This window comes from Notothenia coriiceps, unplaced genomic scaffold (assembly GCF_000735185.1).
Source record: "Notothenia coriiceps isolate Sejong01 unplaced genomic scaffold, NC01 NC01_scaffold00004071, whole genome shotgun sequence".
Classification (NCBI taxonomy): domain Eukaryota; kingdom Metazoa; phylum Chordata; class Actinopteri; order Perciformes; family Nototheniidae; genus Notothenia; species Notothenia coriiceps.
The window spans coordinates 73,599-101,083 of NW_011336772.1; the positions used below are offsets into that span (position 1 = coordinate 73,599).

Sequence of the window (27,485 nt, forward strand, 5' to 3'; positions counted from 1 at the left end):
GTTACCACTGCCATATCTGAAAAGCGGACCGAGGACAAGTGGAGGGAAATCAGAAATTAAGCAGAAAGTCTGTGCGTGAAGGCAGGAATTGCACCACAGACGCAACGTGAGATAAGGCGGGCCCAGACATCTCGACATCTGGAGGGGTTTGTAGTGGAAGCCCCGTTAGAAAGAGCACGCTTAGAAACAGATGACCTGAGAACACACTCGTTCTATCCTGTTATAGACAGGTTGTTAATGGAGATGAAACGTCGCTTTTCAACAGAAACCAATGAAGTACTGAGACGTATGTCCGCCCTGAGCCCCAAACACACATCATTTGGAGTAATTTGCGACATGTAAATCGTCAAAAATGGTGTATTCGCTGTTAGCTAACGACCTCCACGATTGAGCTTTCAAAAATGTTCTTCTCAATTTAGCATGATATTGGATAGGGCCTGAACGTGTCCTGGATTGGAATTTTTCCGATAATTCGCCTAGGAGGAGTTCTTGTTCTTAAAATGCATGAAAAACGCACATTTTTCAAAATGGCCGACTTCCTAGGGGGCGGGGCTAATGGAATCTATATACAAATATGTCCGCAATTCCATGAGGAATGTCTGTGCCAAAATTCGTGAAGTTCTGAGAAACTATATGTGACTACCACACAATAGGGGGCGCTAGTGAGCAGTTTTTTTGAAAAATTACGTTTATTTTTTACATTCTCGAAAAGGTCGTGGGCTCTGACGTGTGTCCCAAGTTTTGCGTCCGAAGCTCATTTTATGCTATCGCAATTTTAAAAAAATGTTTAGGCCACGCCCACATTCGGAATTTGTTGCGACACTTTAAATCTGAGTTCGTAGTCCCCCACAAGAGTGTGTGTAAAAAAATATCTATATATTAGTCCTTCCGCTCTTGAGTTATAAATTGGTGGTGTTTTTGGCGCCCCCTATAGTCCAAAATGAAAATGCTTTGGTGTGCCTATTCCCCAAGACAGTTTGAACCTGATCTACCAAAATCTGTGTAGTTTGGATACATTGTTGATGAGTTATGAGCATTTATTTCTAAGCCCCGCCTTTTTGCGAGAACGTTTTGATTGACGGCGGCAATATTTATCGTCCTAACGTGCTCATTTTCTACGGTAATGTGTCTGACCCTCCACCGATGCTGTATACGAAGTTTGGTGTTGAAAAACTGAAAATTTAAATTTAAATGAATATTTAACTGTTTTGAACATTATGCTAATTTAGAAGAAAAAAAATGTAGGCGGAGCTTAGGGTTCCAAGAGGCTTATTTGTAGAGCAGGTCCACCCGGATATGTGTGCGAAATTTCAGGTCATTCGGAGTTACGGTGCGACTATTTAAATGTATTCCGAAATGGGATTTTGATAGGTGGCGCTAGTGAGCACGTTGCAATATTTTAACCCATTGACTCCAGAATGTTGCAATTTTTATGGGTCCTGGCGTCCGTGCAAATTTATACAACTTTTTAAGCGTCCTAAAGGCCTCAAAAACAGGAAACGCCAGCCCTATAATAATAATTCCACCAATAACAATAGGTTTCCTCGCACTTCGTGCTAGGACGCCGTCGGGTCCTAGCACATCCGTGCTCGGGCCCTAATAATGACTAATCAAATCGGTCTACTTGCGTCAACCGCTGTGGTTATTTCAACGTACAGCAAGTGACTAATACCAGTATATTAAAACTTTTTGTCAAACAAAGACATTCACACATTTGTTTCTTTGTGTAATGCACTCATTATTTTTGAAGTTTTGTTCAGAGATTGTAATATCGCTGGTTTAGGCAATATCCTTGTGGAATATTTTAATCAATACAATGTTAATGCAGCGAAAACAAAATGTATTGGTTGTGTTCCACAAAGAAATTATTCTTTGTGTTTGTGCTCATTACCCTGCAAAATGTTATTTATCTACTAAAATGGGATTTTTCTTATTTGGATTTAATATAAGTTTGGACCTGCTTTGAATAAAAAAGGATTATCATGTTATTAATAATGTTACACATTATTATGATTCGGCTTTAAGGCCACAACAAACAGATGAGGAAATGCTTTCCTCATACAGATGAGGAAATGCTTTCCTCATCTGTTTGTTGTGGCCTTAAAGCCGAATCCGAATAATTTTGGCAGTCAGCACATGATAAAGCTAGTCTACCAGCCAATTCAATCTAAATAAAAGGCCAAAAATAGTGTTGATGATGATGATGATGTCAGTGAGTGAAGTGTAATTTGCAAAATAAGTCATCGTCAGATCGGCAAAAAAATGTCAGGTGTTAATAGACTCCACTTGTCTAAATAAGTACATTTTACAGTTAAACATTTTTTCGGGTTTATTTTTTCCTGGCTGCTTTCATCAGCCAAGTCATCAACTTCCTAGTAGCATATTTTGGTACTGGTGCAAAGACATAGTACCAATTTTTAAGTTAATACAGAAACCTGTTAACAAACAGCCCGAGACAGATAGCAACACATAGCATTCACTGCAGCATATTTATGTGCACCTGCTTAATGTAGTTCCAATATTCACCCTCTTTTAGCCCTGTTTCCGTCTAAATCAACCTACGCTAAACCCATGCTTAGCAGGTAGCATATATCAGATATACAAAAGCTTTTTCACTGAAAACGCAGCTGCCTGCTGCAGTTGAAAACGAGGTTGACAGAAAAGAGAGAAAAACCAATAAAGTAAAGTTCTTGGCTGGCATAAAGGTCCATTAAAAATGTCAAAGAGTGAATTATGATCTTCTGTTGCTTTGTCAATGGAGCGCACCCTTTCATATATTTCGTTATTGTTAATATAAAAACAGCAGCTTAACATTTCATAAACTTTCAAAGTCTGTCTTACAAGTCTGTGAATAACATGTATTCTCCTCATGATGTTTGATGAAGGCCAAAAGGAAAAGATGAACAAAAAGGAAATTAAAATCTTTGATGTACCATAAAAAGAGACTGCATCAGTACTGATACAGTAAGATAAGCTTGTGATGAATAAACACTGGATGATTGAGATCGAAGCGACCTTATATTAGCTCTGCATGCATATTTACCAATTATCAGTTACTTTACATAACAGTGAAACAATAGCTGCAAGCAAAAGATGCCTACAGCAATTATATCTCGTAATTAGCAAGAATTTTTTAATTGAGTCAGCAGGTTTCATTCACGTCTCAAGGATGGACGGTAATTATTGTGAATGACTCCATAAAAACAAAATTAACAGATGATGCCATGTCACATTAAAGTGTAGAATGTGTTTGTCCAACAAGCAGCATAAGCAACAAATTAAATAAAGGTGTGGGGGCCCAGGGGAGACTAATGGTGACTTTGTTCATGTTTACTCCTCTCCCCTCCATTGCTCCCAGAGTCTGCTTCCTCTTTCTTTTTTCATATTAAGCAGAAACGGGTTTAACAATCAGTCAGACAACATGCTGATTAAATGGCAACATGCTGATTAAACGCTGTTAGTGCACTTAGTTTCAACGCCATAATAATCATGAAACGTATTTATTAACAAGTTTACAAAGTGCTTCCCAGAGAAAAACCGCAAATAAAACCAGACAACCAGGTGGGAGGTGTGTGAGAACTTATATTGCTCTTTCAAACGTTGTTTTATACAGATTGTACACTTTAACAATGCCATGTCAGACTCATAATTAACATTTTGTGGAAGGTTTTTTTGTGCCTATTTTTGAAACGTGACTCTAGGGATGGCAATAGTTGTCTGTCAGCTGTTGAATAAAACATATCAGTAACTGTTTTATGGTTTGTCATAACATTCGGTATAGACATTCATGGTCCCTAGAGGATGAATCCATCTGACTTTGGTGATTGCCTGCCTATCGGGTGGTTGCAATTTGTCATTTTTTTGTGAAAGGTCTTGTCAACTACTGCATTGATTGACATGAAGTGTACACACTTGGTTCCTGTTCCTGCTTTTCCTTCAGTGCCATTATGAGATCTACACTTTATAAACAATATAAATTCTGCCAGCCTCAGCTTTGAATTATACTCAGTGGTAATTAGCTTACCCAAGATGACCAGACAGAAAACATTATAAATGTGAACACTGTGAACATTATAGGCACACAACGCCACTTGCATTGCTTTAGACTTGCTGTGTGATTTAAACAAGAATTCAGTGTGGGCTGAAGTATAAGAATGACTTGTGATTTTGTCCAGACCTCAAAATCTGAGAACTTCTTTCAAGATGGAGATCATGATTAACAAATGATTAAATGCAAAACAACATTGCACAATGCCCAAGTGAATTGTTGAGATCTGATTTTAGGGAAGCCATTCAAAAGAAATCACACGCATAAAATATGAGTTCAACACCATGAAAAACAGATGTGTTATAATAATGATGTACACACATTGAAAACTATAAGTAGCCTTTAGGCATAAATGATTTGAGTGGAATCAATATAAAACGCTTTACTGTCTGTACTCGGTTGGCCATTTCAGCTGGCCCTGTTAAACTTACACACAGAAAGAAAGTTATGCATTGGATATGAAATGTCTGCTTTTAGAAAAATGAAAAAGAATGAGGACGTGTGTATATATATATATATATGTATATATATATATATATATATCTATGAATGCTGTCCTTATACAAAACGTTATTCTAATGACGTTCACACTGTTTGCATTTGTGCACTGTACACAGCTTGTAGTAAGTAAATGCTGTTTTCTCTCTCGCTCATCTAAGTATTCAAAAACATCTATCTTTGTCGTGTAAAAAAGAAGCCAGAAAATATTTAGCCATTTAAGGAACATGCATTCAACTACACCAATTATAATTCCTGTACATTCTGGTTTTGTTTCAGGAGCAGCATTGAGTATAGAGACCACCAGATATGTTATGAAGAAGCTGTGAAAAGTTGCCAGAACCAAGTCACTCACTCGGTCAGAAACACTTAATGGAGGGTGTGTTAAAATGCTGTGTAGAGCTGAGCCGTGCTGATATGAAACAAACATTTTTCTATGTTGCTGCAACCTCTTATTCTGTTGCCAAATGTTTTATTTTGAATTATTATCCTCAATCGCAACTTTCATTACACGCATGTTGCATCAGCTTCTCCTGCTTTCCATTACAAAACCACCATGATTTATTTAATCATTGTTTAACCAATATTGTATATGTCATTGACTTCAAAATATTTTTTCCAAGAAAGACCTGAAACCAGGGAACATTCAACGCAATAAACAAGTAATAAAAAATAGTTTTAGTAATTATAAAAACATCCTATGTTAAAGCTTTAAATCTAAAGTGGAACCATACAGTATAACTCTTGTTTGAGAGCAGTTTGCAGCTCATTTAATTTAAAAAGGTGCATCAAACCAGGTCTGCCAACATGAATGTTTACACGAGGAAATAAATTAGGTTAGGTTACTGTATTGTGTAGTTACTTAAATTAAATGAGAAAAAAGGTGTGAAACTATAAGAGTCAAGCTTTATAAATGAACAAGATTAATGTTATTCTTAACCATAGTGACATTCATCAAAACCCGGGATACAGAGAACAATGCTTCTGAAATATATAATTTGTGACATAGCTTAATGCACTATAATACACAGGGTTTGACAGCTGAATTGTTTATAGGGATGCATGACCAACAAGAATATCTCCATAGTCAAGGAAGGCCATGAAGGCTCACTGCACAATAGTTGGAAGAATGGTTGGAAAATATACTTTAAAACTTTTGAAATGGATATCATTAAATTCTAAAAGTCAAATGTTGCATGTAAATCTTGAATGACAGTCTACTGTCAAGAAACATTTAATCAAATGGACTCAGCAAGTCAATGGGCTCGAGAAGATAAATATTGGTGCATTTTGACGTTTTCTTGGCAGGAAAGCCTGTGTCACTGGTGGAGATGCAGAACCGTGAATGTTCTGGTTTTGAAACTATTCTTTTATGAGGCCCACATGGAAGAACGGGAACCCGATGTTCTTACCGGAACGGTCCGAGATCAAATGTTCCTTGTAGTGTTTTGCTGCATGTCTTTCCTGGGATTATAGGCTTTTGTTTTCACATAAAAGGAAAACGTCAAAAACATTTAAAAAAAAAAACAATAACTGAGTAAGGAGTGATAATTGGAATGGATTCAAGGCAGATTTAATGAGTCAGGACCTGGACTGTAATACCACACACGAGATCTGCAATAATCACTGGTGATTTTATGTTTTTAATGAACTTTTGTGGATTTATTGTATGGTCTAGTAGTGCAGTAGCAGAGTTTGGGTGGGTTACTGTAATAATATTACTTTTGTCGGTAACGGAGTAGTGTAACGCGCTACTTTTATAATTCAGTACTCACACTACAGTTACTAACATTGCCCCGACACGCGTTATTTCGTTACTTACTAAAATCAGTCAATCCACTGACAGACAAGAGAAGTTTCCGCCGCAGGTTTATATGTACGTAATCTGCGCGACCACATCTCCACGTGCAATGCTGCATAAACATGGCTGAGTCAGCGATAACTTTCGAGGGGTGGAGGTATGCCCATTATTTTGAGTTCGTCTGAAGAATAGACAGGAATGTGACGGTGAGGTGCAAACTGTGTCCAGGCCAGAAGCTGTTATCCACTGCTGTAAACACCACGTCAAACCTCAACAAACACCTGCAAAGAACACATGCTAAGGTGAAGCTAACGCACACGCAATTTGTTATTTATTTATATCACGAAGTCTGTTCTTCTTCTCTGTCTTCCGGTTGTTGCCTGTTTTGAATGACAAATACACACTACCGCCGCCTGCTGGTAAGTACGAGAAGGGTCTAGCTGCGGCCGCGGACAGTACACGACACGACACGCCCACCTGACACGACACTACGGTGGCTGAGAAGGGTCTAGCTGCGGCCGCGAACGAGAAGCCCCTCACTGCAGTGCGCAGTGCCTCGCTCGATGTGGGCGGGAGCTCAACGTGGGCGGAGCTTAACAGATGACGCGTTGCATCCTGTTTCCCGGGTGCGTCTATCGTATCAGCTGAAGGTATCTGATAAGACCTATCTCTCAATACTATGATGAACATCAAATTACATTGGATGTGTTTGCTCATATCAATGCCTCACCTACTCATCATCATCATCATCATCATCATCATCTAAACTATACCACTTAATAACAGACTTATTGTCCAGATAAAAGACAAGGCATTACAAAGAATAACATGCAAGCACATGAAGAGGGGTGATGATGAGGGATGAGGGTTGGATTTTTATTTTTCAGACTTTTTAAACCTGCAAGTATAATGTGTATTCTACTCTAGTTCTAAGTAAAGTCAGTACATTTTAAACCTCATGGTCCTCTTTAGTTCTTCAGATCATGGCACAACTCTTACTGGTATTCCGAGCTGACACAGTATTATGTGTGTGGATTTTAATTAATAGTTGTCTGTTTTCTTGTAGAGTTGGCTACCAGGTGAGTTTAGATACCACGTGTGCCAGTATGAAGAGGTGGTTTCACTGGTGGACCACACTGGTTTTGAGGCCACTTTGAGGCTGGATGTCCACACTGTGGAACAGGTCAAGGAGTGGGTAGAAAAGCTGAAGGGGTCATCAGGGGTGACATGGAGGGTGGATGTTACCCGACCCAGGTTGGGGAAGCGGGTGCTTTTCAAAGTAAGTGTTGTCTTGTTGATATTTCTTGAAGTTACCTTTTAATGATCCTTTTTACTTTGACCTGTACTATAATAAATCTGCTTTATTTTGTTCAGGCAAGTTATAAGTGTCAGCATAGGGTGAACCCGAGAGCAGCCAAAAGCAGCAAGAACACCTGCTGTAAATCAAAAATGCACACGACACTCAAGAGTACTCGTGGGGAAATGAAGTTAGTTTACTGATCCACATACTCATTATTTCACGTCTAGCTTTTTTTACATAATATTGATATATATATTGATTGATGTTATAGGACCGAAGACCCACACGCCTGACCTACCATTTAAGGTTATTCTAATAAACAGGCACAACCACAATATTTTTGTTGCGGACGCCATCCGCCACTGAGATGTTGAATTGGCAATAAATATATCCCCATCATCCATAGAACTTGTACAAAAGGTCTACCTATGGGTGAGAATGTATTCCGTCCAGTCCCGTTAGAGGACAACCGGCTAGTGCATGTGTAAATAGGGGCCCCGGGGAACGGTATGACGGTAAACCTCCAGCACAAAGTCCTGGCGGTCACGTCTACAACCTCACACCGTGTAAGTTCCTCGGGACACTTCATACGGCAANATGTTGGCAGCGCTCAAGCTTCAAGTGGAGATTTACAACAATAAATGTAATGACACCTGTGCTCTCCTGGGAACAACTTCCCAGGGAGCTCCTCTTGTGGTTGTGTGTTCTCCACTGATGAAGAAAGTGCACCAACGGGGGAGCTGTGCTTCATAGATTCCTCAGGGAATATGGACAGGGAGAACTGCAGGGTATTCCTCCTCCTGACCCACAGCTGTGCAGGTGGCCTCCCTCTGGGCATTCTCCTCTGCCAGTCTGAGGATGAGCAGACTATTGCTCAAGGGCTGGAACAGCTAAAACAAGTTGTTGGAGAGAAGGGCTTTGCTGGCAGGGGACACGAAGGGCCACAACTGGTCATCACAGATGACTGTAGGGCAGAGAGGGAAGCTCTGGGAAAAGCATTTCCTAAGGCCACACTTCTCCTGTGCTCCTTCCATCTGCTACAAGCAGTTTGGAGGTGGCTGTGGAGCAAGGAGAGTGGGGTCACTCACGGAGACAGACCGGCACTTTTTGCCATTGTAAAAGAGATGCTTTACTGTCAGGAGATAGGCAGTGTGGATAGGCTTTACAGCGAGGCAAGAGGGCATCCAGTTGCAGCCAGGTTAGTGTTTAATGCAGACAAGTTAGTGATGTTTTGTTTAGCCATATGAGAGAAATTGACTTATTCTTATCAAATAACATCCAACACCCAATGTAATGAAGTGATTAAGCTTTACTGTTTGGATAATTGTTTCTTGTTTTAACCAATTGCAGGTATGAAAAGTTCCTCAGGTACTTGGACCGGCTGTACGCCAGAAGAGAGTGTTGGGCCCTCAGTTATAGAGGCAGTTTCCTCACCAGAGGAAATAATACCAACAATTTTGCAGAAGCGGCAATGCGTGTCCTCAAGTACAAAATACTGCAGAGGACAAAGGCCTTCAACCTTCCTCAGCTGTTTGATCTCCTGACTTCGAGGCTGGAGACCTATTATGAGGCACGCATCGTTGATGTTGCCCTTGGACGCTGGGAATCATTCCAATAACGATAGACGCTTCCCGGGTAGCAGTTCTCTTCCCTCCCTTCAATCTAACCCTTCCCTTCCCCCCATCCTAACCCTAACCACTCCCTACCTTTTTACCTAATCCTCCTTCCTCCCTCCCAAACCTAAACCCCAAAACCTCTCCTCCTGTCGTGTAGTGTCGTCAATTCGCTTTTAACGGTAGTGCCTCTCAGCCACCGTAGTGTCGTGTCAGGTGGGCGTGTCGTGTAGTGTCATGTAGTGTCCGCGGCCGCAGCTAGACCATATTGGCAAGGACAGTTATTGCCACTCACGCATGCGCAGTTCGTACGTGCTCGGCGAGTAAAGTAACGAGTAAAGTAACGAATTACTTTATGTAGAGAGTAACGAAGTAGTGTAATATATTACTTTTTTTTAAAGTAATATGTAATATATTTAAAAAATTTAGTAACGACCCCATCTCTGTGCAGTAGTGGTGGTATTTTGTTCACCATTTATTATGAATTGTGCAGCCATTATTTTAACAAGCATGTGGTAATGTTTGAATCTGATTTGTATCTTATAAATGCTTGCGCGGTTACTTTGACCTTATGTGAATTCCTAGTTTATAACCTTAAAATGGGACATGTTACTAAGACAAAAGGAGCACACTGGTTGACTGCAAACATGTCAAATTAGCCCTCTGGTTTTATAATTTTAACTTTAAGGATCTAATAAACCTTGGACAAAAGTTATTATCAGTGTTTTTTTTCAAGAGTGATGGACTCATGTCGGAATATTTTATAGAGTAGATGTGTTTTGACATAATAATGGCTGGGATCTAACTGCATTAAACAATATCAGTTGGAAATATATACAAACAGTATACAGGTATTGATATGAAAAGGCCAAGGCAAACATTTACTGCTTAATATTGAGCGGCAAGCCTTGTTGATGAGTCACTTTCCCTGGTAAATAAGTCGATAACTGTTGAAGGGGTTACTATGTTAGACAGAAACCAGTTGTTATCGTTAAAGATCGTGTAACATTTAAACTGTATTGAGCAATAAGGATAAAGGCCCACATTTCCTCCGGAACAGGAAAAAAAAAACCCTGGAGTGTCAGCTTACACTGTTCTCTCTTGTGACACCATCAGGTGTACTTTGAACAGGCTTGTGTTTGGTTAAAACCTGCCTTGCGCTGGATGGGTGGGGTAATGTGATGTGTCTTAGACCAGAGAAGGTGAAGTCTCCTGTTATAATACGTGTTCAGGCAAAGAACGGACTTGAATGGAATCTTTTACCTCTAACACCGGAGAGACCGCATGCGAAAGGATTACTACTCTTTGGAAATAACATATTTGTATTACATTTAGACCACAATGGAAGCAACCAGTGATACAACAAAAATCTTGGAGAAGGGTCCTGAATACCTTCGAAAACAAATGGAATTGGAGAGTGAGACAAAAGGAGGCATGAGTGCTGTGGAGAGGCTAGCTGCAAGCAAACTGAAATATGTCAAAAGCGAAAAGGTGGTCAACTCTACTCAGGCGCCAGTGATCAGTATTGGATCCGCCTCTGTGAGTAGCACTGGGTCTTCTAAGCGGAGCTCGAACCGTGGTGGGAATCGTGTCACAGGGAGTAACTCCAGAGAGACTGCATGTGGTGTACAAATCACCAGCTCGCCAGGGCAGGTACGTCGGTCCAGCTCCAAAAAACGACCAGACTCTATTCTGCTCTACAGACAGAAATGTGATTTACTGAGAGGGTCAACATTGGACCGAAAACACCACATAACACGTAGGTTGCTGCAGAGCTCCGTGCGTAAAAATGTTTTGTTACCTGAGGCTACAGATAAGGAGTGTGAAGCTGAGGGTGACAAGGAAACAATCACAACAGCTGTGGGAACAGTTAAGGAATGCAGCTCATATGTAGAAACCTCTCTATCCCAGCAGAGGAGGAATGGACTAGCAGGGCAGCACAGCAAAGAAAACAGTGGGTCTGGGTCAAAGGTGACAGGTGGGGTTTCAAAGAATTCTGCTGGTCTCCTAACAGTTCCTGAGGTTGAAAGGAGGCCTGGCAAAGGGGTCAGCCGTTCTCATTCTGATATCAGCTCCAGGTACTCCAAAAACTTTGCAGACTTTGATAATTTTTTCAAGTACTGTGGGCTTGGCAGTGATATTATTGACTCATTTGGGAAAGAGAACTTCTCTTCACGCTCAGCTGAAATTCAAATCAACATCCGGAGTTTTAGCACCTCTACGTCAGACGATGGTTTCTCCAGGAACAGTGGTGACAGCGACGGATTAATGGAAGAAGAGTTACATGAAAAGATAAGTCAAGGGACGTCAGTTATTGAGCGCAATGCAAGGATCATCAAATGGCTGTACAGCTGCAAAAATGCTATAGAGACTGGGCAAAAATTAAGAGACCTCGATTGAGATAACTGCTTAGTAGTTGGTGTGTTGTGTAAGTGTGTGTGTGTGTGTGTGTTTGTGTGTGTCCATTTTATGTTATCTTACATTTTTATGCATAAGGTCAGTGTGTGCCAATTTCGGAAAATGCTTCATGAAGTAAAGATTTATCATGTTTTCTTCTGTTCAAACTTGCATAGAGCTAGCTGGTACATTAGTTGCACAGAAAGCCCCACATGTCACGCATATAAACACAAAACTATATTCAATATGAAAAAATTGTTTGTAATTGGTCACATTCATGTGTTTAAGGTCAAAGCTATGGGCTTATGTGCAAACTAAAAGATGAAAACAGTGACACAAATCCAGAAGTCTACATGGATTTGAATGTAGCTTCAGTAAAAAACAGTGGCCAAAAATACAAAAAACACTTATCTCCACTGATACACATCATATTTTTTATTTCTTAAATTGAAATACTAAATAAATCGTTAAAACACTTAAGGAGTTCCTACCATAAATTGTTATTGATGTTTTGCAATGGTAAATACATAGTCATTAACCTAACGTGAGTTAAAAGCTGCTAATGTTCGGTTGTCAGGTTGGAAAAATTCAATTTAGCTGATGTTCTCCCTTTCTGTTGTTTTCAATGACTCTACGATGTTGCTATAACCATTTAATCCATTACTAAATGCCGAATAATGTGTTAATTGACGGATTTTGGTCAAGTAATCATCATTCAATCACAATCTGGCAACTCAATGTTTTTAAATAACCGTTCTATAAAACATTAGTAATTGGTATATTATCCATTTAAAAGTGTATATACCATTTATAAAAGGTCTTCTAAATGAAGGCTTGGAGATGGTACTGTTGAAATGATGTTCCTCTGCTGGGCCTTTAGGTCACGACAAGCATGTGCCCTTAAATCATAACCTGCTTCTTAAGATCATAATCTAATGAGTGCACTTAGCATTTCACACACACACACACACACACACACACTGCTGAAACAATTTCATAACATTCATCTGCTACTTAGTAATTATTTATCTATTATCTAATATATCATTCCAATAACTTGTATATAGACTCGTATTGCACTATTCCACTTTCTTTTCTCTCACTTTAAAAAAATAAAAAAATAATTATAATTCTTTCTGTATTACTTTTAATATAGTATATTTTAATATTGGTTAATATTGTCTGCTTATCTGTATTATTGTGTTGCATTATTGGAGAAGCCTGTGACCTAAGATTTTCAACGACATAATTACTCTGTAGCTGTGTTAGTTTGACAATAAAGAACCTTGAACCTTGAACACACACACACACCACACAACACATGTATGTTGATGTTGTTAGGATCAAGGATTTCTTGTTGACACAAACATCACTGGTAAATCATTAAATGTAACTGCAGCCAGACATAAAGGCTGGTAGTTTTTAGTTGTTTTCCATTAACAGACTTAAAAAGTTTGTCTGTGAGTTCTGTGTGAGAGGAATGTACCTAATAACCTGATAGGCTTAAATCCAGTGACCCGATGTAAGTGTATCTCCACTTCCCTTCAAATCTCTGTCTGCTTTGTTTCTTTAACACTTTCCCTCTCTTTCTGTCTTTAGCTGAGCAGAAGCAGTAACAGACACTATTGTTAATTGTTAGTGTTAAACTGAGTTAATCCCCACTCTGTTTTTCTCTCACACACTCAGAAGCAAACAATAAGTAGGTGTAGAGTATATGTGGGGTGATACTGCTGCACCCATGTTGTAGACACGCCTTTACTTCTTCCAGGAGCCTGGCAGACTATTTCCCCTCAAGACAAGTCTCTTCTTGTATGTTGCCAGAATGTAAAGCTACTGATTCAACGTTTCACATGTGGTTCAACCTACAGAAATGTACCGTGAGTGCGCAATGTGGGATGACTGACTGAAAATGAACACTGTGTGCATTCCTGTAGGCTTGCAAATGTCATCTTCTATTAGATCAAAAATGCTTTATTGACCAGGTTGGGGGGGGATTGGTTTGTGTTACAGTGGCTCCATTTTAGACTATTATTGTGATTTTATTATGTTAAATTGTTGTTAGTACTATTCCAACACTAATGACTGGTGTTGCCTGTGTAACTTGTGTTTTATATTCAAGTACTGTATATTTTTCTACACAAATACAATTATTATTTTTCTTACAAGTAAACTGTTGATTGACTTTATACACGGTAATACTAAATATGCGTATCAAAAAAGCGGATGAAAGGAATAAACAATACCATACTGCTTTGAGGTGTTTTTTAATGTAATATATTTGGCCAAAAGAGGGCAGCATTTGGAGCTACTTTTAGGAAGACAAATAAAACAGCAGACTTTGTCCCTCAGATGAGCATACATAAATGTTGTGGACGTGAGATGTTTTACTTGTGCCATTCAAATTATGATACAGTATTTGAATTGGGCTTGAGTACTGTGAGTCTTGACTTACTTGAGAAGTGATAGGTGGAGAGTAATGACGTAAAAACCGACTGTATATATAAGGTAAAAACACAGTCCGTACATATAAAGACAGTGCCAGTCAGGCCTCTGGCCTCACACCTTTAAAGATGTGTTTTGTATACATAAAATAATCTGCATCAAGCATTCAATTGTGTCTGCTATGGCTTTACACCAACATTTAAGTAACCTGTTTAAACTGTCATATTTGAAAATGACAACTATCTCTTAAAATCCCAAAGCTATGAATATGCAAATTTTTTTCCAACAAACGTTAGCTACTAAATACAACTACTACTTAACCAACTACTAAGGGCATAATAAAAAGTGAGAATCAAACAGACTATGGTAAGCCACTCACAATAAAGTGTACAATGATACTCCTGCATATGGACATCAGAGCAGAAAGTGCCCACAACAGAAGAAGGTACCCATATTAAATACCTGTAATACCTATATAGTGAGGTCTGAAATGTGGGACTGTTGCAAAAAACTCGATGAATATATCCTCATTACTCACACAAAAGTCCAGTGGTTTGTTCCCATCCCCCATTTCAAAATCAAAACATAAGTACATGTGCGCAGTCCTCTGTCACGTGCAGAAGAAAGACCCAACAAAGCTGAATGGATACAAATAATTGAAATGATTGACAGCACCATTCAGCCAATCAACATCGCCATTCTGGGTATGAACAAGATAAATACCGGAATTTGTCCAATCAGAGAGCACTAGGGGGGCGTGGACGAATTCCAGAGTGCGCACTGTGTTTACTTCCTTCAATATTTCCAACACGGCAGTCAGAGGACAAGAAGCAGAAGCTGAAGAGACAACAAATAAAGCAGTCGCTAAAGGTTTGTTTTGCCTTTTTGCACAAATGTTCAGCTCTGTTATATTGTAGTTGAGATTATTGATGTTCTTCCTCTCGTAAATATACGCGTTGAACTGACTGTCTTCTCATCATTTTTGCGATAAACGACTTGGGCAGCGTTTGCTAATGCTGTTATTTTTTAAATACTCAAATGAAATGCGTGTTTTTCGTTGTCAGGTGTGTTTTTTAAGCAATTTGGCTTATTATGCCATTTTGCATACCATTGTTTACCCTTATTATCGTGATGACATACTAGACTGTAGCGTTTATAAATTCAATGCCGGCACTCATGTTGGTAGTTGTTGTCAAGCTTCATATAAACCATAACGGGTAGTGGTAGACTGCAGAGTGATTATTTTTGCACGAATGACAGGCTTTAATAATAAGATTCTTTATTCAGCCATGGTTCCAAGGGGCTCTTTTCTTTTCTTCTCTTCCCAGGGATTGTGTCCATAGAGCTTTCTTCACACAGAACATTTAGCTAAATTTGAACAAAAAACACATTTTGCATATCATTTAAATATGGGAATTGAATGTGTGCAACATAAATATAATTAGGGAAAATGAATAATTGAACCCATTGAAATCAGAAAATAACCAAATATATGTTATGCAGTGACAATATTTCTCAATGAGGTACTACATTTATTTTTTCTTTGCTCTTTGCTAGCATAGACCTAGAGCATTAAGATACATTCTGCCTCTTCTTCTGTGTTTGAAGTTGCAGCGACCATCTCTGCTCACTTCCCCCCGGCTAAAATGCCTTTCCTGGGCAAGGACTGGAGGTCACCTGGATGGAGCTGGAAAAAGACAGATGATGGCTGGAAAAGGATTATCTTCTATGGACATGAGTTGGAAGATAACAACAAAGAAATAGACTTGAAAGCGTAAGGTTCATTTTATATTCACATTTATTTGTGTTGGTATCATTACTCGCTCACCTTAGTCATCTATCTGGCCTTAATGACATTGTCATACCTCAATGGTGATGGAGTCAGTCAGTGCTCTATCAGGTTACATAAACATTTTACTGACCGCATATATGATTTGAAGATTAATTAGATCCTCAGTAAACAAATGCAACTTAATTTAAGTATAAAACTATTTTTTTCTCTAAAGTCCTCAGCACCCTGATGTTTTCAATGCACTGCTTAGACCATTGTATATCCTAAGTCTGGAAGACATGGATATACACATGGACATGGATTGTTTACTTTTAGAGGTATCATATCTTGATGATAAAACCATAATGAGTCAAATGTGCTGCCCTTCAAAGTAATGAGTCTGAGTAAAATGTAATTGAAAACTATTAAATTAGTGAGTTTTGTCTGATTTTATTAGCAGTAGAACACAGTTCTTTGGATACCAATTTGATAACAGAATTTAATATGTAATATGATATTAACCATGAAAGTAGGTAAAACGTTTACAATGATTTAATTCTGATGACACAAAATATGCATAAGGAGCCAGAGAGTGCAACACTTTTCCTGACTTTCAAGTTTACTTCCACTGATGAGAACCTTATCATAACCCATGGTGCGGGTTACTTCTTGAGTCGTTTTAAAAAAAAATTGATTTTAACCAAATCATCCAGCCCTCTGCTTTATAGTAATATGTCGCAGAGCCTCACATTTAGCTTTATTGAATGACACTAAGGACAACTGTACTGTAAAAAGAACTTAGCGGTATTCAGAGCACAGCATGTAATCAGATATAATCAAAGAAAGCATTTACTATTTATGTTAAATATCATTGTGCCCTCAAAGAATTTCACTTTCTTATCGAACTATCCCCTCAAAGCAGAACACACACATTCTTGAAGTCAATTAGCACACATATGAATCAACTTGTCCAACCTTTATATTATATATATAACCTGTTGTTATACAGTGACACTGACTAAACCTGCAAATGTCATTATTGGTGGTAATTGTTAATGTTTTGGCTTCATGATTGACTTTATATTGGGAGATAATATTTAAAAACAATATATAACGTGAAATTGTGGTTGCGGGAAAGTATCTGGAAACACAGTCGAACCTACTGTAATGTTTGCCTTCTTAATTTACTTAAAGGAATACTCCACTTTGAAAAGGATTATTTGTATATCAATTATTCACCTGTGTTGCCTTAAATTCTTGAAGACAATCTAGTATTTTTGGAATACTACGAAAATACATGTATTTTGAAGTTCTAACAAGTAAAATTGTACAAGTTAAAGAAGTAAAAGAACTAACAATCAAATAAAAATCACAAAAAATAAGTTTAAGTCACAAGTTTGTTGTTTAGGCAGGTGTGTGTGTGTGTGTGTGTGTGTGTGTGTGTGTGTGTGTGTGTGTGTGTGTGTGTGTGTGTGTGTTGAATTTGCAGTGTTTAGCAGGTTTAGCAATATAATCTATCCAGTACAAAAGCAAGTAAACAGCGAGCAGGATGTTGCGGCCCTGCTGGTGCTGAGGGGGTTAACAGTGGGTGATATCTCCCTCAAGTCAGTGCTGCCTCTTCTATGGATCAATCATTTACAGTACCTCACAGTGCCACTTTAGCTTGTCAGCAGTCTTTTCACTAAACAGACACACCATCAGACAATAGATAATGACATCATCCGTCCACATTGGCCGCTCTCCAAATGCAGCCTCGCTCAAAAGGCCAGTGACATCATGCAGCAGAGGTGCAGACACACATAAGAAAGAAAGGCAATATGATGGCCACTGGCATGGTACGCAGTGTACCAGAAGTAATTCATCATAATGTATCTCTTCATGTCAACAAAACTCTATCACCTAGCGTCATTATCAAAATTACACGTTATTAGTTTTTGAATATCATTATCAATACTACTTTCAATACCATACGCAATACTACTTTTCTATTTTACTTCAATTATCTCACTGTGTATCTTTCTTTTATCTTTATTCTTTAAGGCACTGGTGTTAGTATTACTTCTTATTCACTTAATATTTGTACTCTTATATGTCATTCTTATGTTCCTATGTGTCTGATCAGGTACAATCATTTAATTGAAGAATTAATACGTTTAATTTATAAAAACAATTCTTATCTCTCATCTTTAACACTCAAGAAAATGTGTAGGCTAGTATTTGGCTCTTACTTTTCTATCAATCTCTGTGACAGATTATTTTATCTGACAAGGTAGGAAATGCCTTGATTGTTTAGTCATCTTGCAGGAAATAAATGCCTCTATGTTTTACATTACATTTCACTTGTTAGACGCTTTTATCCAAAGCGGCTTACATACATTCAGTACTGTGGGCAATCCCCACAGGAGCAATTTGGGGTGAGGTGTCTTGCCCAGGGACACAACGACATGCTGACTGCAGTGGGAATCGAATTTACAACCCCCTGATTCAAAGTTCAGTGCACTATCCACTGAGCCACAGCCTCCCTTACTCATCTTAAAGTGAGTAAGGGAAGTATTAAGCTTAATTTCAGCCGCATATTTGTTTTCTTCCCTGTTGACTTCCTACATAGCCCTCAGCCTTTTTAGCTCTGTATTTCAGGATTTAAATATCCACAAATCCCTCTGAACATTCCTGCTGCTGTGTAATGTCTTTTATTGGCTCTGAGCAGGCCGATGCTCTGCGTGCTACCTGTGTTAAAAAGTCAGGCTATTATTACATTCCTCACTTGTAATGCACTGTGGCATTGCTGTGCTTGCATGTGTGTTTGTGTGTTGGCATGTGCAATTGGATAAATGGATAGAGACGAAAGGATTACTGTGGAGCCCATTCACCCCGATCTGTTACGTTCACAGTCGGACAAGCAAAGCCTTGCCTTCTGTTATGTTGGAGGGAAAAATTAATTAGTTTTTAAATCCAAAAGCACGTGTATTGAAATCGCCCAGTTTGTGAGTCATCATTTTTGTAATCATAACAACACGTACTCCTTAATCTTGGGTTTTTTCATGTTTCAAATGTTTATTTCCTTGCTGGTCACTTGTATTGTAATATAAAAAAGAGATAAATTATTATTTCAAACTTGTATATGTCCTGGCCCTTTTCACCACAAAATACTGCAGCTCTTGAACTGCGTACGTTATACATACAGTATAATGCCATGGCAGTGACATTCAGGACATCAAGAAAGAGTCACTTGCTCCAGGCTTATCTTATTGTTCTCGTTGGTTTTTTACATTGTATTACAGTTGCACTGGTCACACTCTAATGCAAATTCTTCCCACGCCTTCTGTGTCCAACAGGCTCTGCAGTGACAACAAAGAGAATGTGTTTGTTGGGGAAGTGTGTGAGCTCGCCAGCACAAAGAGGAAAAAGGACCTCTACAACAATAACACCAAATCTCAGTGTGAGTTTCAGCAACACAGAATCACTCTTTTGGCTTCATGTGTTTTTAAAAATAATATAAAACAATCAGGGAAGCGCAAGCTATAATTTCACAATTTAAAGGTGCTTGTACTCTACTGGAGGACTTCTAGTTTGTGTTATTTCACTTATACTACCCTATTTTTAACATATTTAATTAAATTATTATGCTTTGCAGGTTAAGATCTTTACATACAAAGGATATGATGGTCCCATAAAATATGAGGCATTGTAGTCATAATTGTCAATAAACCCTTCTGTAAGATCATTAGGACTGAAACATTGCTTTTTGGTGGGAAACACTTAAAGGTGGGGTAGGTAAGTTTGAGAAACCGGCTCGAGATACACTTTTTGTTATATTCCATGGAATGCTCTTAACATCCCGATAGCTGAGACTGCCAAGGCACACNTTTGATGTAACTAAAACTTATGTTTGATTAGAAGAAGCCAAAACGGATTGGATTGCCGCCCTGTCTGTCAGCCTTCCATCTCGTGCACGCACAAATGTATCTCGTGCCCTCATTGGGCGTGCCGTCATTGGGCGTGCATTGCAGCAGTACTTCAATGACTCGCCAGCAACAGGCGGCCACTTTCACCATGGCAGAGTTAGGTTCAACATCGTCTACTGGTCGCAAAAGAAAAAATGTAACGGAGCAAATTAAGAACATAAAGAAAGCGGAAACTAGGAGAAGTCAAACCAGAGTCAATATCGGAGTTGCTTTGGCTGTGTAGTATTGCTAACCTAGATGTGTTTAGCTTTGCCTGATATGTAACGTTACTGCAGCCTGCTCTCGCGGAGGAGGTGCTCTGTAAGGAAGTCTGAAGGAAGGGGCGGATTCGTTCAAATTGTGTACTTTCAAATTTTAGTGCACTCGAGCCGGTTTCTGAAACTTACCTACCCCACCTTTAAACGACATCTGACCTGAAGAACTCCCTGACTTCTGCTTAAACAGGTTTTTTAACTTGCAATGAGGTAGAAAGTTACAAAGACAACAAAAAGTGACATTAGGCGCTTTCACACCGGAGTACTTTTCCCAGTATAGTTCCGAAAAATTTAGTTGGTTCATACCAAAAAAATCCGGAGCTAAAGGCGCTAAAGAGTTCTGATGAACTAAGTAGCCTACGGCAAAAGTACTTGGTGTGAAAGCGCATATTATTGCCTTTGTTTCCCCTAAAGTTGATTCTTAGACTGGAGCCACATGAGAACGGTAACGCAAACGAACCAAAATCGTTATCAAAAAAGTCTTCCGTCCACACGCAATAGGCACCAGAGACGTGTGTCCGTTCACAGGAGACCGCTCGACCCGCTGGACATATGCCGGGCCTGTAAGTTGCGCTGTACTTCCGCCACAAAATACACCAAAAGCAGCGAAGAAGACTTCCGAGCATGGTTTCCATGGTTGCCCTTCTGTTAATTCTCCGCAATGGATTTAGCAGCAGAGGTGGGGAGAGGCAGGGCTCTTTTTCTCCGTCAGCAGCAGCTGATCTCTGATCCCTCTCTCCTGTCCGATTAGACTTCACTCACGTTTATGTCCATATCTAGCTAGTTCTAGCTAATGATATGACTGCCTGAGTGTCAAAGGACACCTAAACAATAAGCGAAGTTTTGACTGGAGAATTTTAGATTTCGGCTAACGGAAACTCTGCCGTGCCGGGGTCTGCTGGAGGCACCTGCTTGGTGCACTGTCCTGTGAGATACCGGGACCTGGCTCGAAACACAATGACGCAGGAGAGGCGGGGCTATTGCGTCATCGTTATCAGAAAATGATCGTATAGGGAGTAGACACGGAGCCGTTTGGCCCCCCAGAGCGTTTCGTCCGCAGATCTACCCACCTTGGGACCCGTTATCGCTATCTGCGTTTCCCTGTCGGCCTCGTGTGGCCGAACCGTCTATATGATAGAGAACTGTAGCGGATACGACTGTTACAGTTCTCGTGTGGCTCCAGCCTTAGTCTTATTACTGAGAGTGTACAGGTGTGCAGAAGCTCTGTGAAGTGCTGCCTTTAGGTGACAGAGCAATTTAAACCGGTATTTGCCTGGTATGCAGGTTAACAGCTGTCCACTTTAGCTTAGGGCTGCAAATACAGCCTGAGTTCACTCTGTTCAGCTCAGCTTCAAACAAGTCAGTCTGGTCAAATATAATTTCAGGTTGTTTGCTTTGTCCTTTTCACTGTTTGCACTCTCCTCCCCCAGTTTTTGACATGTCTATGTTTATTGTGGTTTAAATGGCTGGTCAGCTAAAAGGTTTAACATTGCAGCCCTGTGTCATTTTAATCATAAAGAACTGTAGAAGTTTGAATACGTTTTAATAGCGTTAAAATGTCCTAAGATCCTTATATATATAAAAATGTTCTGCATTTTTTACGCCCAAAGCACAAACAGAAGATTTACACAATAGTATCCTAACAACATTAACAGTAACATCTATAATAACAACTATCAGAATAGCTTATATATCCCACAGAATCAGAATCTGTCAAATCTGTTGTAATTATATACCACATGTGGGGAGGTTATGATGTCCATTGTTTGTTTTTTTAAAGGTTTTGAGTCAATAAGATGACAGAATGTAAGATTAGCTATATTGGTGTTTATGCTGCGAATCTATTGGATTGGATTGCATTCAATTTCAAAGGGAGTTATAAAATAAAAGTATGTACATTTACACCAAAACAAAAAATGCTGTTTGAAAGGATCAATAATGTGTTTGTCATTTCCCGTTGTCCAGTTGTTTTCACAGATAAATGGATATATGTGCAGAAAGGCAGCACGAAAGAGGTGAATGCTGCAGCTGTTACCAGAACGATTCCCATGAAGCCGTATTATTTTCAAATAAACTAATATTTAATCAAAAAGAAACATTTGTGTTTTTAATGTTCAACACACAGCGACATGGATACTGCACGCTTGGTGAAGCCCTCAACCGTCTAGACTTTTCCAGTGCCATTCAGGACTTAAGTAGATTCAACTATGTTGCAAAAGTGAGTAATGAAGACACGTGTTGATTTAAGAATCCTCTTGAGATTGTTGTTCCGTTGTTTGTTCTGGTGTGACATAAACAAACGACTCCTTCACTAAATGTCTTACTCTGTTTTTCTCCTATAGCTTTTCCAGCTTATAGCCAGGTCTCAGCTGCGCAATTTGAGTGGAGCTGCTCAGAAAAACTATTTTAATATACTGGAGAAGATTGTACGAAAGGGTAAGGAGATTTCAGGAATTGTTGTTGCCCACTAGCCTCTAATTTAAACTCTTGTTGCGGTTGTAAAAGTAACGACTTCTGTTTATTGACCTTATTATTATTGCACTGAATGCCTAACCCCAAAACCAATTGAAACAGCGTGTGAAATGCATATGGGAGTCTAAAATACAGCAGTGTTAATTGAAAACTGTGGTTCTGTTAAAAGACATGTTTGTTTTAAGGTATTTTTAATCTTAGGATACAAAAATAAGGTATTTTGTGTCGATTTTCTGAAGGATTTGTTCTGTGTGTTTCTACTAGTTCTAGACGACCACTACAACCCGCGCCTTGTGAAGGATTTGCTGCAGGACCTGAGCTCGACACTGCACAGTCTGGCCATTCATGTCGGCAGGTGTGTCCTCGTGGGAAACGTCAACATCTGGTTGTGCAGACTAAAGACCATTCACGAATGGAAGCAGCAGCTCAACAACCTGCACATCCCTAAGGTAGAAGGTCACTGGTGTTTGTGTGTGTGTGGACCTGCAGGTATGCATGTGTGAATTTCATTGTGTGTAGGAAATCTAAACACCTCAACACGCCTCTTAGTGAAGTAGGTTTACATCCTTTATATCCTGTTTCCACGTAATTAATAAGTGAGAAACATTAAATATGGAAGGGGAAGTGTTGACAATAATCTTTGACTAGAAGACTTCATGCTCAACTTTGTATGAATGGCATCATTCTATTGGATTGCTGTACAATCCAGCTTTGAATTTGAATGTGTCATTGTTATTTGTTTCCCCAGCAAATTTGCAATGGCGTGTCATTCAACGAATTGCCGCTACACACACAAAACGACATCCTCTGCAAGTTATCTGATGCCTGTGACATCATTAACCTGGGACAGGCCACGCCTACTCTGCAGAGCCTCAGTGAGAGCAGCATCCTGTGGAAGAAACTCTGCCACTTCCACTTCTCAGACAAACAGGTGAGAGAAAAACATATTTAGTTTAATCAGCAATGCACAAGGAGAAATGAAGGCTAAATGCGGGATTAAAAAAAAATATTTTAAAGGGGATAGGCTTTAAACTTACAATAATAATTTATGGTCAAGCATCCAAAGATATGGCTGCCAAATAGTTCACCCTTTGACCACTAGAGGGCAGAATAGCCACAGTTTTCTCACATTGATCTCTCTCACTCTCATTCCCTCATAAACGCACACACAAAAACACACATCATATAACACATACTCAGGGTTGGTCTGGTTGAGAAATTGTCCTAAATAATATGTGATTTCACTTTTCCCGTTTATAATAACATCACTGTCTATTGTGTTTTAATTTGTTTGTGTGTTTCCTTCCACTCACATGCAGTTCTGTAAGAATTTGGTCCTATCCAAAAGTGATCATGTGGACTGGAAGCTGATGTATTTCACCTTGAGGAAACATTATCCAATGAGGGAGCAGTACGGCGACACCCTGCACTTCTGCAAACACTGTAGCATCCTCTTCTGGCAGGTAAACCAGAAGATAACACACACTTAAAACCAAATAGGCGGCATATAGGAAACACCATAGCTAAAACTCTTTAAATAAATTACAAGCTTTACATACGTAGGAGGGAAGCTTTAAAACTAGGTAGCAATAAGGTCAATCCAAGTTCAACTGATTAGTTTAGCTTTTGGCCTTTCAGTGTTTGAACAGTAGATGAAGGCAAAACCGAGACATTTATCACAGACCTGACACCTCTTAAATTATACATGGATCACACATGTGGATCAAATCAAGTATCACGTTTATACCAGAGCTCATTGTATTTCCTTGGCCAAAGAGACATTTGTTGCAATCACGCAGTCTCCCTCACGCTGATACGTGTCTTTAGCATGCTGTGAGAAAGGTGTTCCAATAGTAATTGAAACACAATTTTTTTGCACATTTATCCATATTACAGTTCAAATGTAACTTCCTGTAAAAAGAAAAAAAAATGATGTTGCCTTTTTACTTTGAGTAGTTAGAGATCAGACCAGTCTAAAAAATGTTTTCCCAGGCAGCCATTAGCTCACCTTTAAAATCCGACTCTATTGAAAAGTCACAAGTGGACAAAAAAATCATCCCATTTCAAAACAATATTCTCGATATTCAACAGGGATTAATGATTCACATATATAAGTGAATGCATTATCACTGATAAGATAAGATAAAGTTGAGTGTCACGTGGGAAAATGTGTCTTGGGCTTCAAGACTGCATTACACAACATTATTGCTATTTAATGCTACAATACAATAAATATATAATACAAAATATACAAAGCATGTATATTATACATTTATACACTCATGCATAAACATGCATACATTTACATGTTAAGTAGTTATTTAACATAAAAGATAATGGTGATGATGATGGTTATCCTTGTTGCCCATAAATGTAATTAAAATCTCATGTGCTAATGCATACTGCACTTAGCTGTCAGTGGTAACAAATACATTTAAAAAACACTCACTGTTTGCCCTCACTGACACATTTGATAAGACGTTTAACCACGTGTAAGACAGAGTTTGAGGTATTAATCGGGGAAGATTGGCATCTCCCCAGACTAATGGTACCTGGATTCAAAATGCAGCATTTCCTTATATATCTCCCCCCCACCTATTTGTGATTATCTACCACACACAGTCTTGTTTTCCTCCCTGGCTGGGTCCCTGTACTGTTTAACCTCTTCCCTCTCCTTGCTTGTCTCCTTCCTTCCTGGCTCCCCTTCTCCCTGACTCTTAAAGGATCGCCACCTGACTTTGTTATTAAAGGTACTTTTCTTCCCATCACGCCTTTCTGTGCTGTCAGCTGCTGGTTTGTCTCCGATCTGATGATAACTTATCTTTTTTCTGTGTGTCATCCCGTTTTGCTCGAGTTGTGTTTAGCAAACAGTGCCGCTCTTTCCGCTGACTTTTAAATGGCCTGTAACCACATTCTTGAAGTTCATAAATTCATCTGAATGTTGAGTTAGCGTGTCTGAAAGTAAACTGTCAGTCGTCATTTAGTTTAACACAGATATTTATCTATGTGCATGCATACAAATGTCCAGGATTAGACCACACCAGTAAATGAGTAAATCCATCACTAAATATGTGTAGAAGTCCTTCCATGTTCTTAGTATGTGCTGGTTGCTGTTTCTGCTGGTTCTGTCTCTCTTCTCTCTAACATGTTGTTGTCTGTCTTATAGGACTGTGGCCATCCGTGCACAGCCATCGATCCGGACAGCTGCCTCATGCCCATTTCTCCGCAGCACTTTATCGAACTCTTCCAGTTCTAAACCCTCCATGTTTATCTTCAAGCGAAGCGTCCGTTTACACGAGACTCTTATGTCATTTACCGAAATACAAAGGGCTTAAACTGAAAGAGATTACTTGTTTATGTCTTCATTTCTTTACGCACAAGGGTTTCCACTAGAAATATTAAATGTGTAATATTGGTGAAATATTCCTCCTGCTGCACAAATGTTTTGTCTTCTTGGCTAACAAAATCTGTTCTTCATTGAGGAAAGACAAAATAAAATGTCAATGTAAGGTGAAAATGTGAAAGATTTATATGTAAAAGGAGTTGTAGCATGTTTATGGTAGGTAAGTGGTTATATGTAATGTTTAAGAGTTTTTTTAAGTTGTCAACATTTATATTGAGGCAGAGTAAGATGACTCGTGTTCATTGTTCGTTTAGTGTGGTTAAACTAAGCTGCTTTTTACTCTGTACTGTTTTGGTGGTATTGTTCTGCAATAACTGAACGCATGTCTGTTTACATACGGTATGTTGTCCTCAGTGAATTCTTTTTGTGCTCTTTGTACATTGAAGGAAAAAATATGTAAAACTCCATTAGCTAGACATGTTTTTACTGCGTACTTTTGCCAGAGAAAATGTTAAACATTATTTATGAAAGAAAACATTTTTTAACTTTCTTCCAACTTTTGTAATCATTATTTAACGTCTCAATACTTACTTGGGACAGGATTGAACTTGCTATAAATAATTAAATATTTCTAAAAACATGTTTCTGGGCGGGGAATTATTTTTTACGATCTTCATTTAGTTTTAACTGTAGTTTCCACTCCATGGATATTAATGTTTTGCTACCTTAAAAAGCAATGAAAATAGTTTGTCATTGACCATTGGAGCAATATTTCATGCTTAATAGTCTTTCTTTAATGCTGGAGATTCATTTTCTGTAAAGATGTAACAAAAGTATGTTTTTTTATGTGCAACTGGCTTTAAATGCCAAACATTACATTTACATTACATTGCATTTAGCTGACGCTTTTATCCAAAGCGACTTACAATAAGTACATTTGACCAGGAAGATACAACCTTGAAGAAAACAGAATCATATAAGTACATCAGGTTTCATATAGCCAAACATTTCAAGTGCTACTCAACTGGCTTTAGATAAGCCAGCCCTTTGTTAGTATGTAAGTGCTTTGTTAGTAATTCTATTGCTCGAAGTGGAGTTGAAAGAGATGAGTTTTCAGTCTGCGCCGGAAGATGTGTAAGCTATCTGCTGTCCTGATTTCAATGGGGAGCTCATTCCACCATTTTGGAGCCAGGATAGCAAACCCACGTGTTTTTGCTGATTTGAACTTGGGTCCCCCTCGCAGTGCGAGTGCAGCAAGCTTTTTGGCTGATGCAGAGCGGAGTGCACGTGCTGGGGTGTATGGTTTAACCATGTCCTGGATGTAGGAAGGGCCAGATCCATTTGCAGCATGGTACGCAAGTACCAGTGTCTTGAAGTGGATTCTAGCAGTTACCGGAAGCCAGTGAAGGGAGCGGAGTGGTGTGGGAAAATGTTGGAAGGTTGAAGACCAGGTGAGCCGCTGCATTCTGGATGAGCTGCATAGGTCGGATGGGCACATGCAGGTAGACCAGGCCAGGGGGGAGGTTTCAGTAGTCTAGGCCTGAGATGACGAAAGCCTGAACCAGAACCTGCGTCGCTTTC

General features: G+C 39.1%; 3 protein-coding genes across 5 annotated transcripts; all 3 read left to right on the top strand.

Annotated features, from left to right (window-relative positions):
- Nucleotides 1-8,310: 8,310 nt before the first annotated feature.
- On the top strand, nucleotides 8,311-9,526 carry LOC104941955 (uncharacterized). Its single transcript, XM_010767127.1, has 2 exons — nucleotides 8,311-8,845; nucleotides 9,008-9,526. The coding sequence occupies exons 1-2, from the start codon at nucleotides 8,415-8,417 to the stop codon at nucleotides 9,189-9,191; spliced, it is 615 nt and encodes a 204-aa protein (XP_010765429.1). The 5' UTR covers nucleotides 8,311-8,414; the 3' UTR covers nucleotides 9,192-9,526.
- Nucleotides 9,527-10,441: 915 nt separating this feature from the next.
- fam110c (family with sequence similarity 110 member C) lies at nucleotides 10,442-12,631 on the top strand. Its single transcript, XM_010767128.1, has 2 exons — nucleotides 10,442-12,396; nucleotides 12,428-12,631. The coding sequence occupies exon 1, from the start codon at nucleotides 10,602-10,604 to the stop codon at nucleotides 11,658-11,660; it is 1,059 nt and encodes a 352-aa protein (XP_010765430.1). The 5' UTR covers nucleotides 10,442-10,601; the 3' UTR covers nucleotides 11,661-12,396; nucleotides 12,428-12,631.
- A 2,231-nt stretch (nucleotides 12,632-14,862) lies between these two features.
- On the top strand, nucleotides 14,863-26,690 carry fbxo25 (F-box protein 25). 3 transcript variants are annotated; one of them, XM_010767129.1, is made up of 11 exons: nucleotides 14,863-14,969; nucleotides 15,708-15,873; nucleotides 19,206-19,309; nucleotides 22,055-22,104; nucleotides 22,215-22,307; nucleotides 22,432-22,525; nucleotides 22,826-23,010; nucleotides 23,310-23,492; nucleotides 23,881-24,024; nucleotides 25,285-25,311; nucleotides 25,728-26,530. In XM_010767129.1, the coding sequence occupies exons 2-11, from the start codon at nucleotides 15,746-15,748 to the stop codon at nucleotides 25,815-25,817; spliced, it is 1,098 nt and encodes a 365-aa protein (XP_010765431.1). In that variant the 5' UTR covers nucleotides 14,863-14,969; nucleotides 15,708-15,745; the 3' UTR covers nucleotides 25,818-26,530. The 3 variants fall into 3 exon arrangements, with proteins under 3 accessions (XP_010765431.1, XP_010765432.1, XP_010765433.1); XM_010767130.1 differs by lacking the exon at nucleotides 25,285-25,311 and having other exon boundaries at nucleotides 25,728-26,690; XM_010767131.1 differs by lacking the exons at nucleotides 14,863-14,969; nucleotides 22,055-22,104 and having other exon boundaries at nucleotides 15,784-15,873.
- Nucleotides 26,691-27,485: the final 795 nt, after the last annotated feature.

Excerpts from the sequence above, each read along its gene's own strand:
- fam110c (XM_010767128.1), top strand. The coding sequence starts at position 10,602 with ATGGAAGCAACCAGTGATACAACAAAAATCTTGGAGAAGGGTCCTGAA.
- fbxo25 (XM_010767129.1), top strand. The coding sequence starts at position 15,746 with ATGCCTTTCCTGGGCAAGGACTGGAGGTCACCTGGATGGAGCTGGAAA. Across the intron at positions 22,105-22,214 it reads AGAAAGGCAGCACGAAAGAG|CGACATGGATACTGCACGCT; the intron begins GTGAATGCTGCA and ends TTCAACACACAG. Across the intron at positions 22,308-22,431 it reads GATTCAACTATGTTGCAAAA|CTTTTCCAGCTTATAGCCAG; the intron begins GTGAGTAATGAA and ends TTTCTCCTATAG.
- LOC104941955 (XM_010767127.1), top strand. The coding sequence starts at position 8,415 with ATGGACAGGGAGAACTGCAGGGTATTCCTCCTCCTGACCCACAGCTGT. Across the intron at positions 8,846-9,007 it reads GGGCATCCAGTTGCAGCCAG|TTCCTCAGGTACTTGGACCG; the intron begins GTTAGTGTTTAA and ends AGGTATGAAAAG.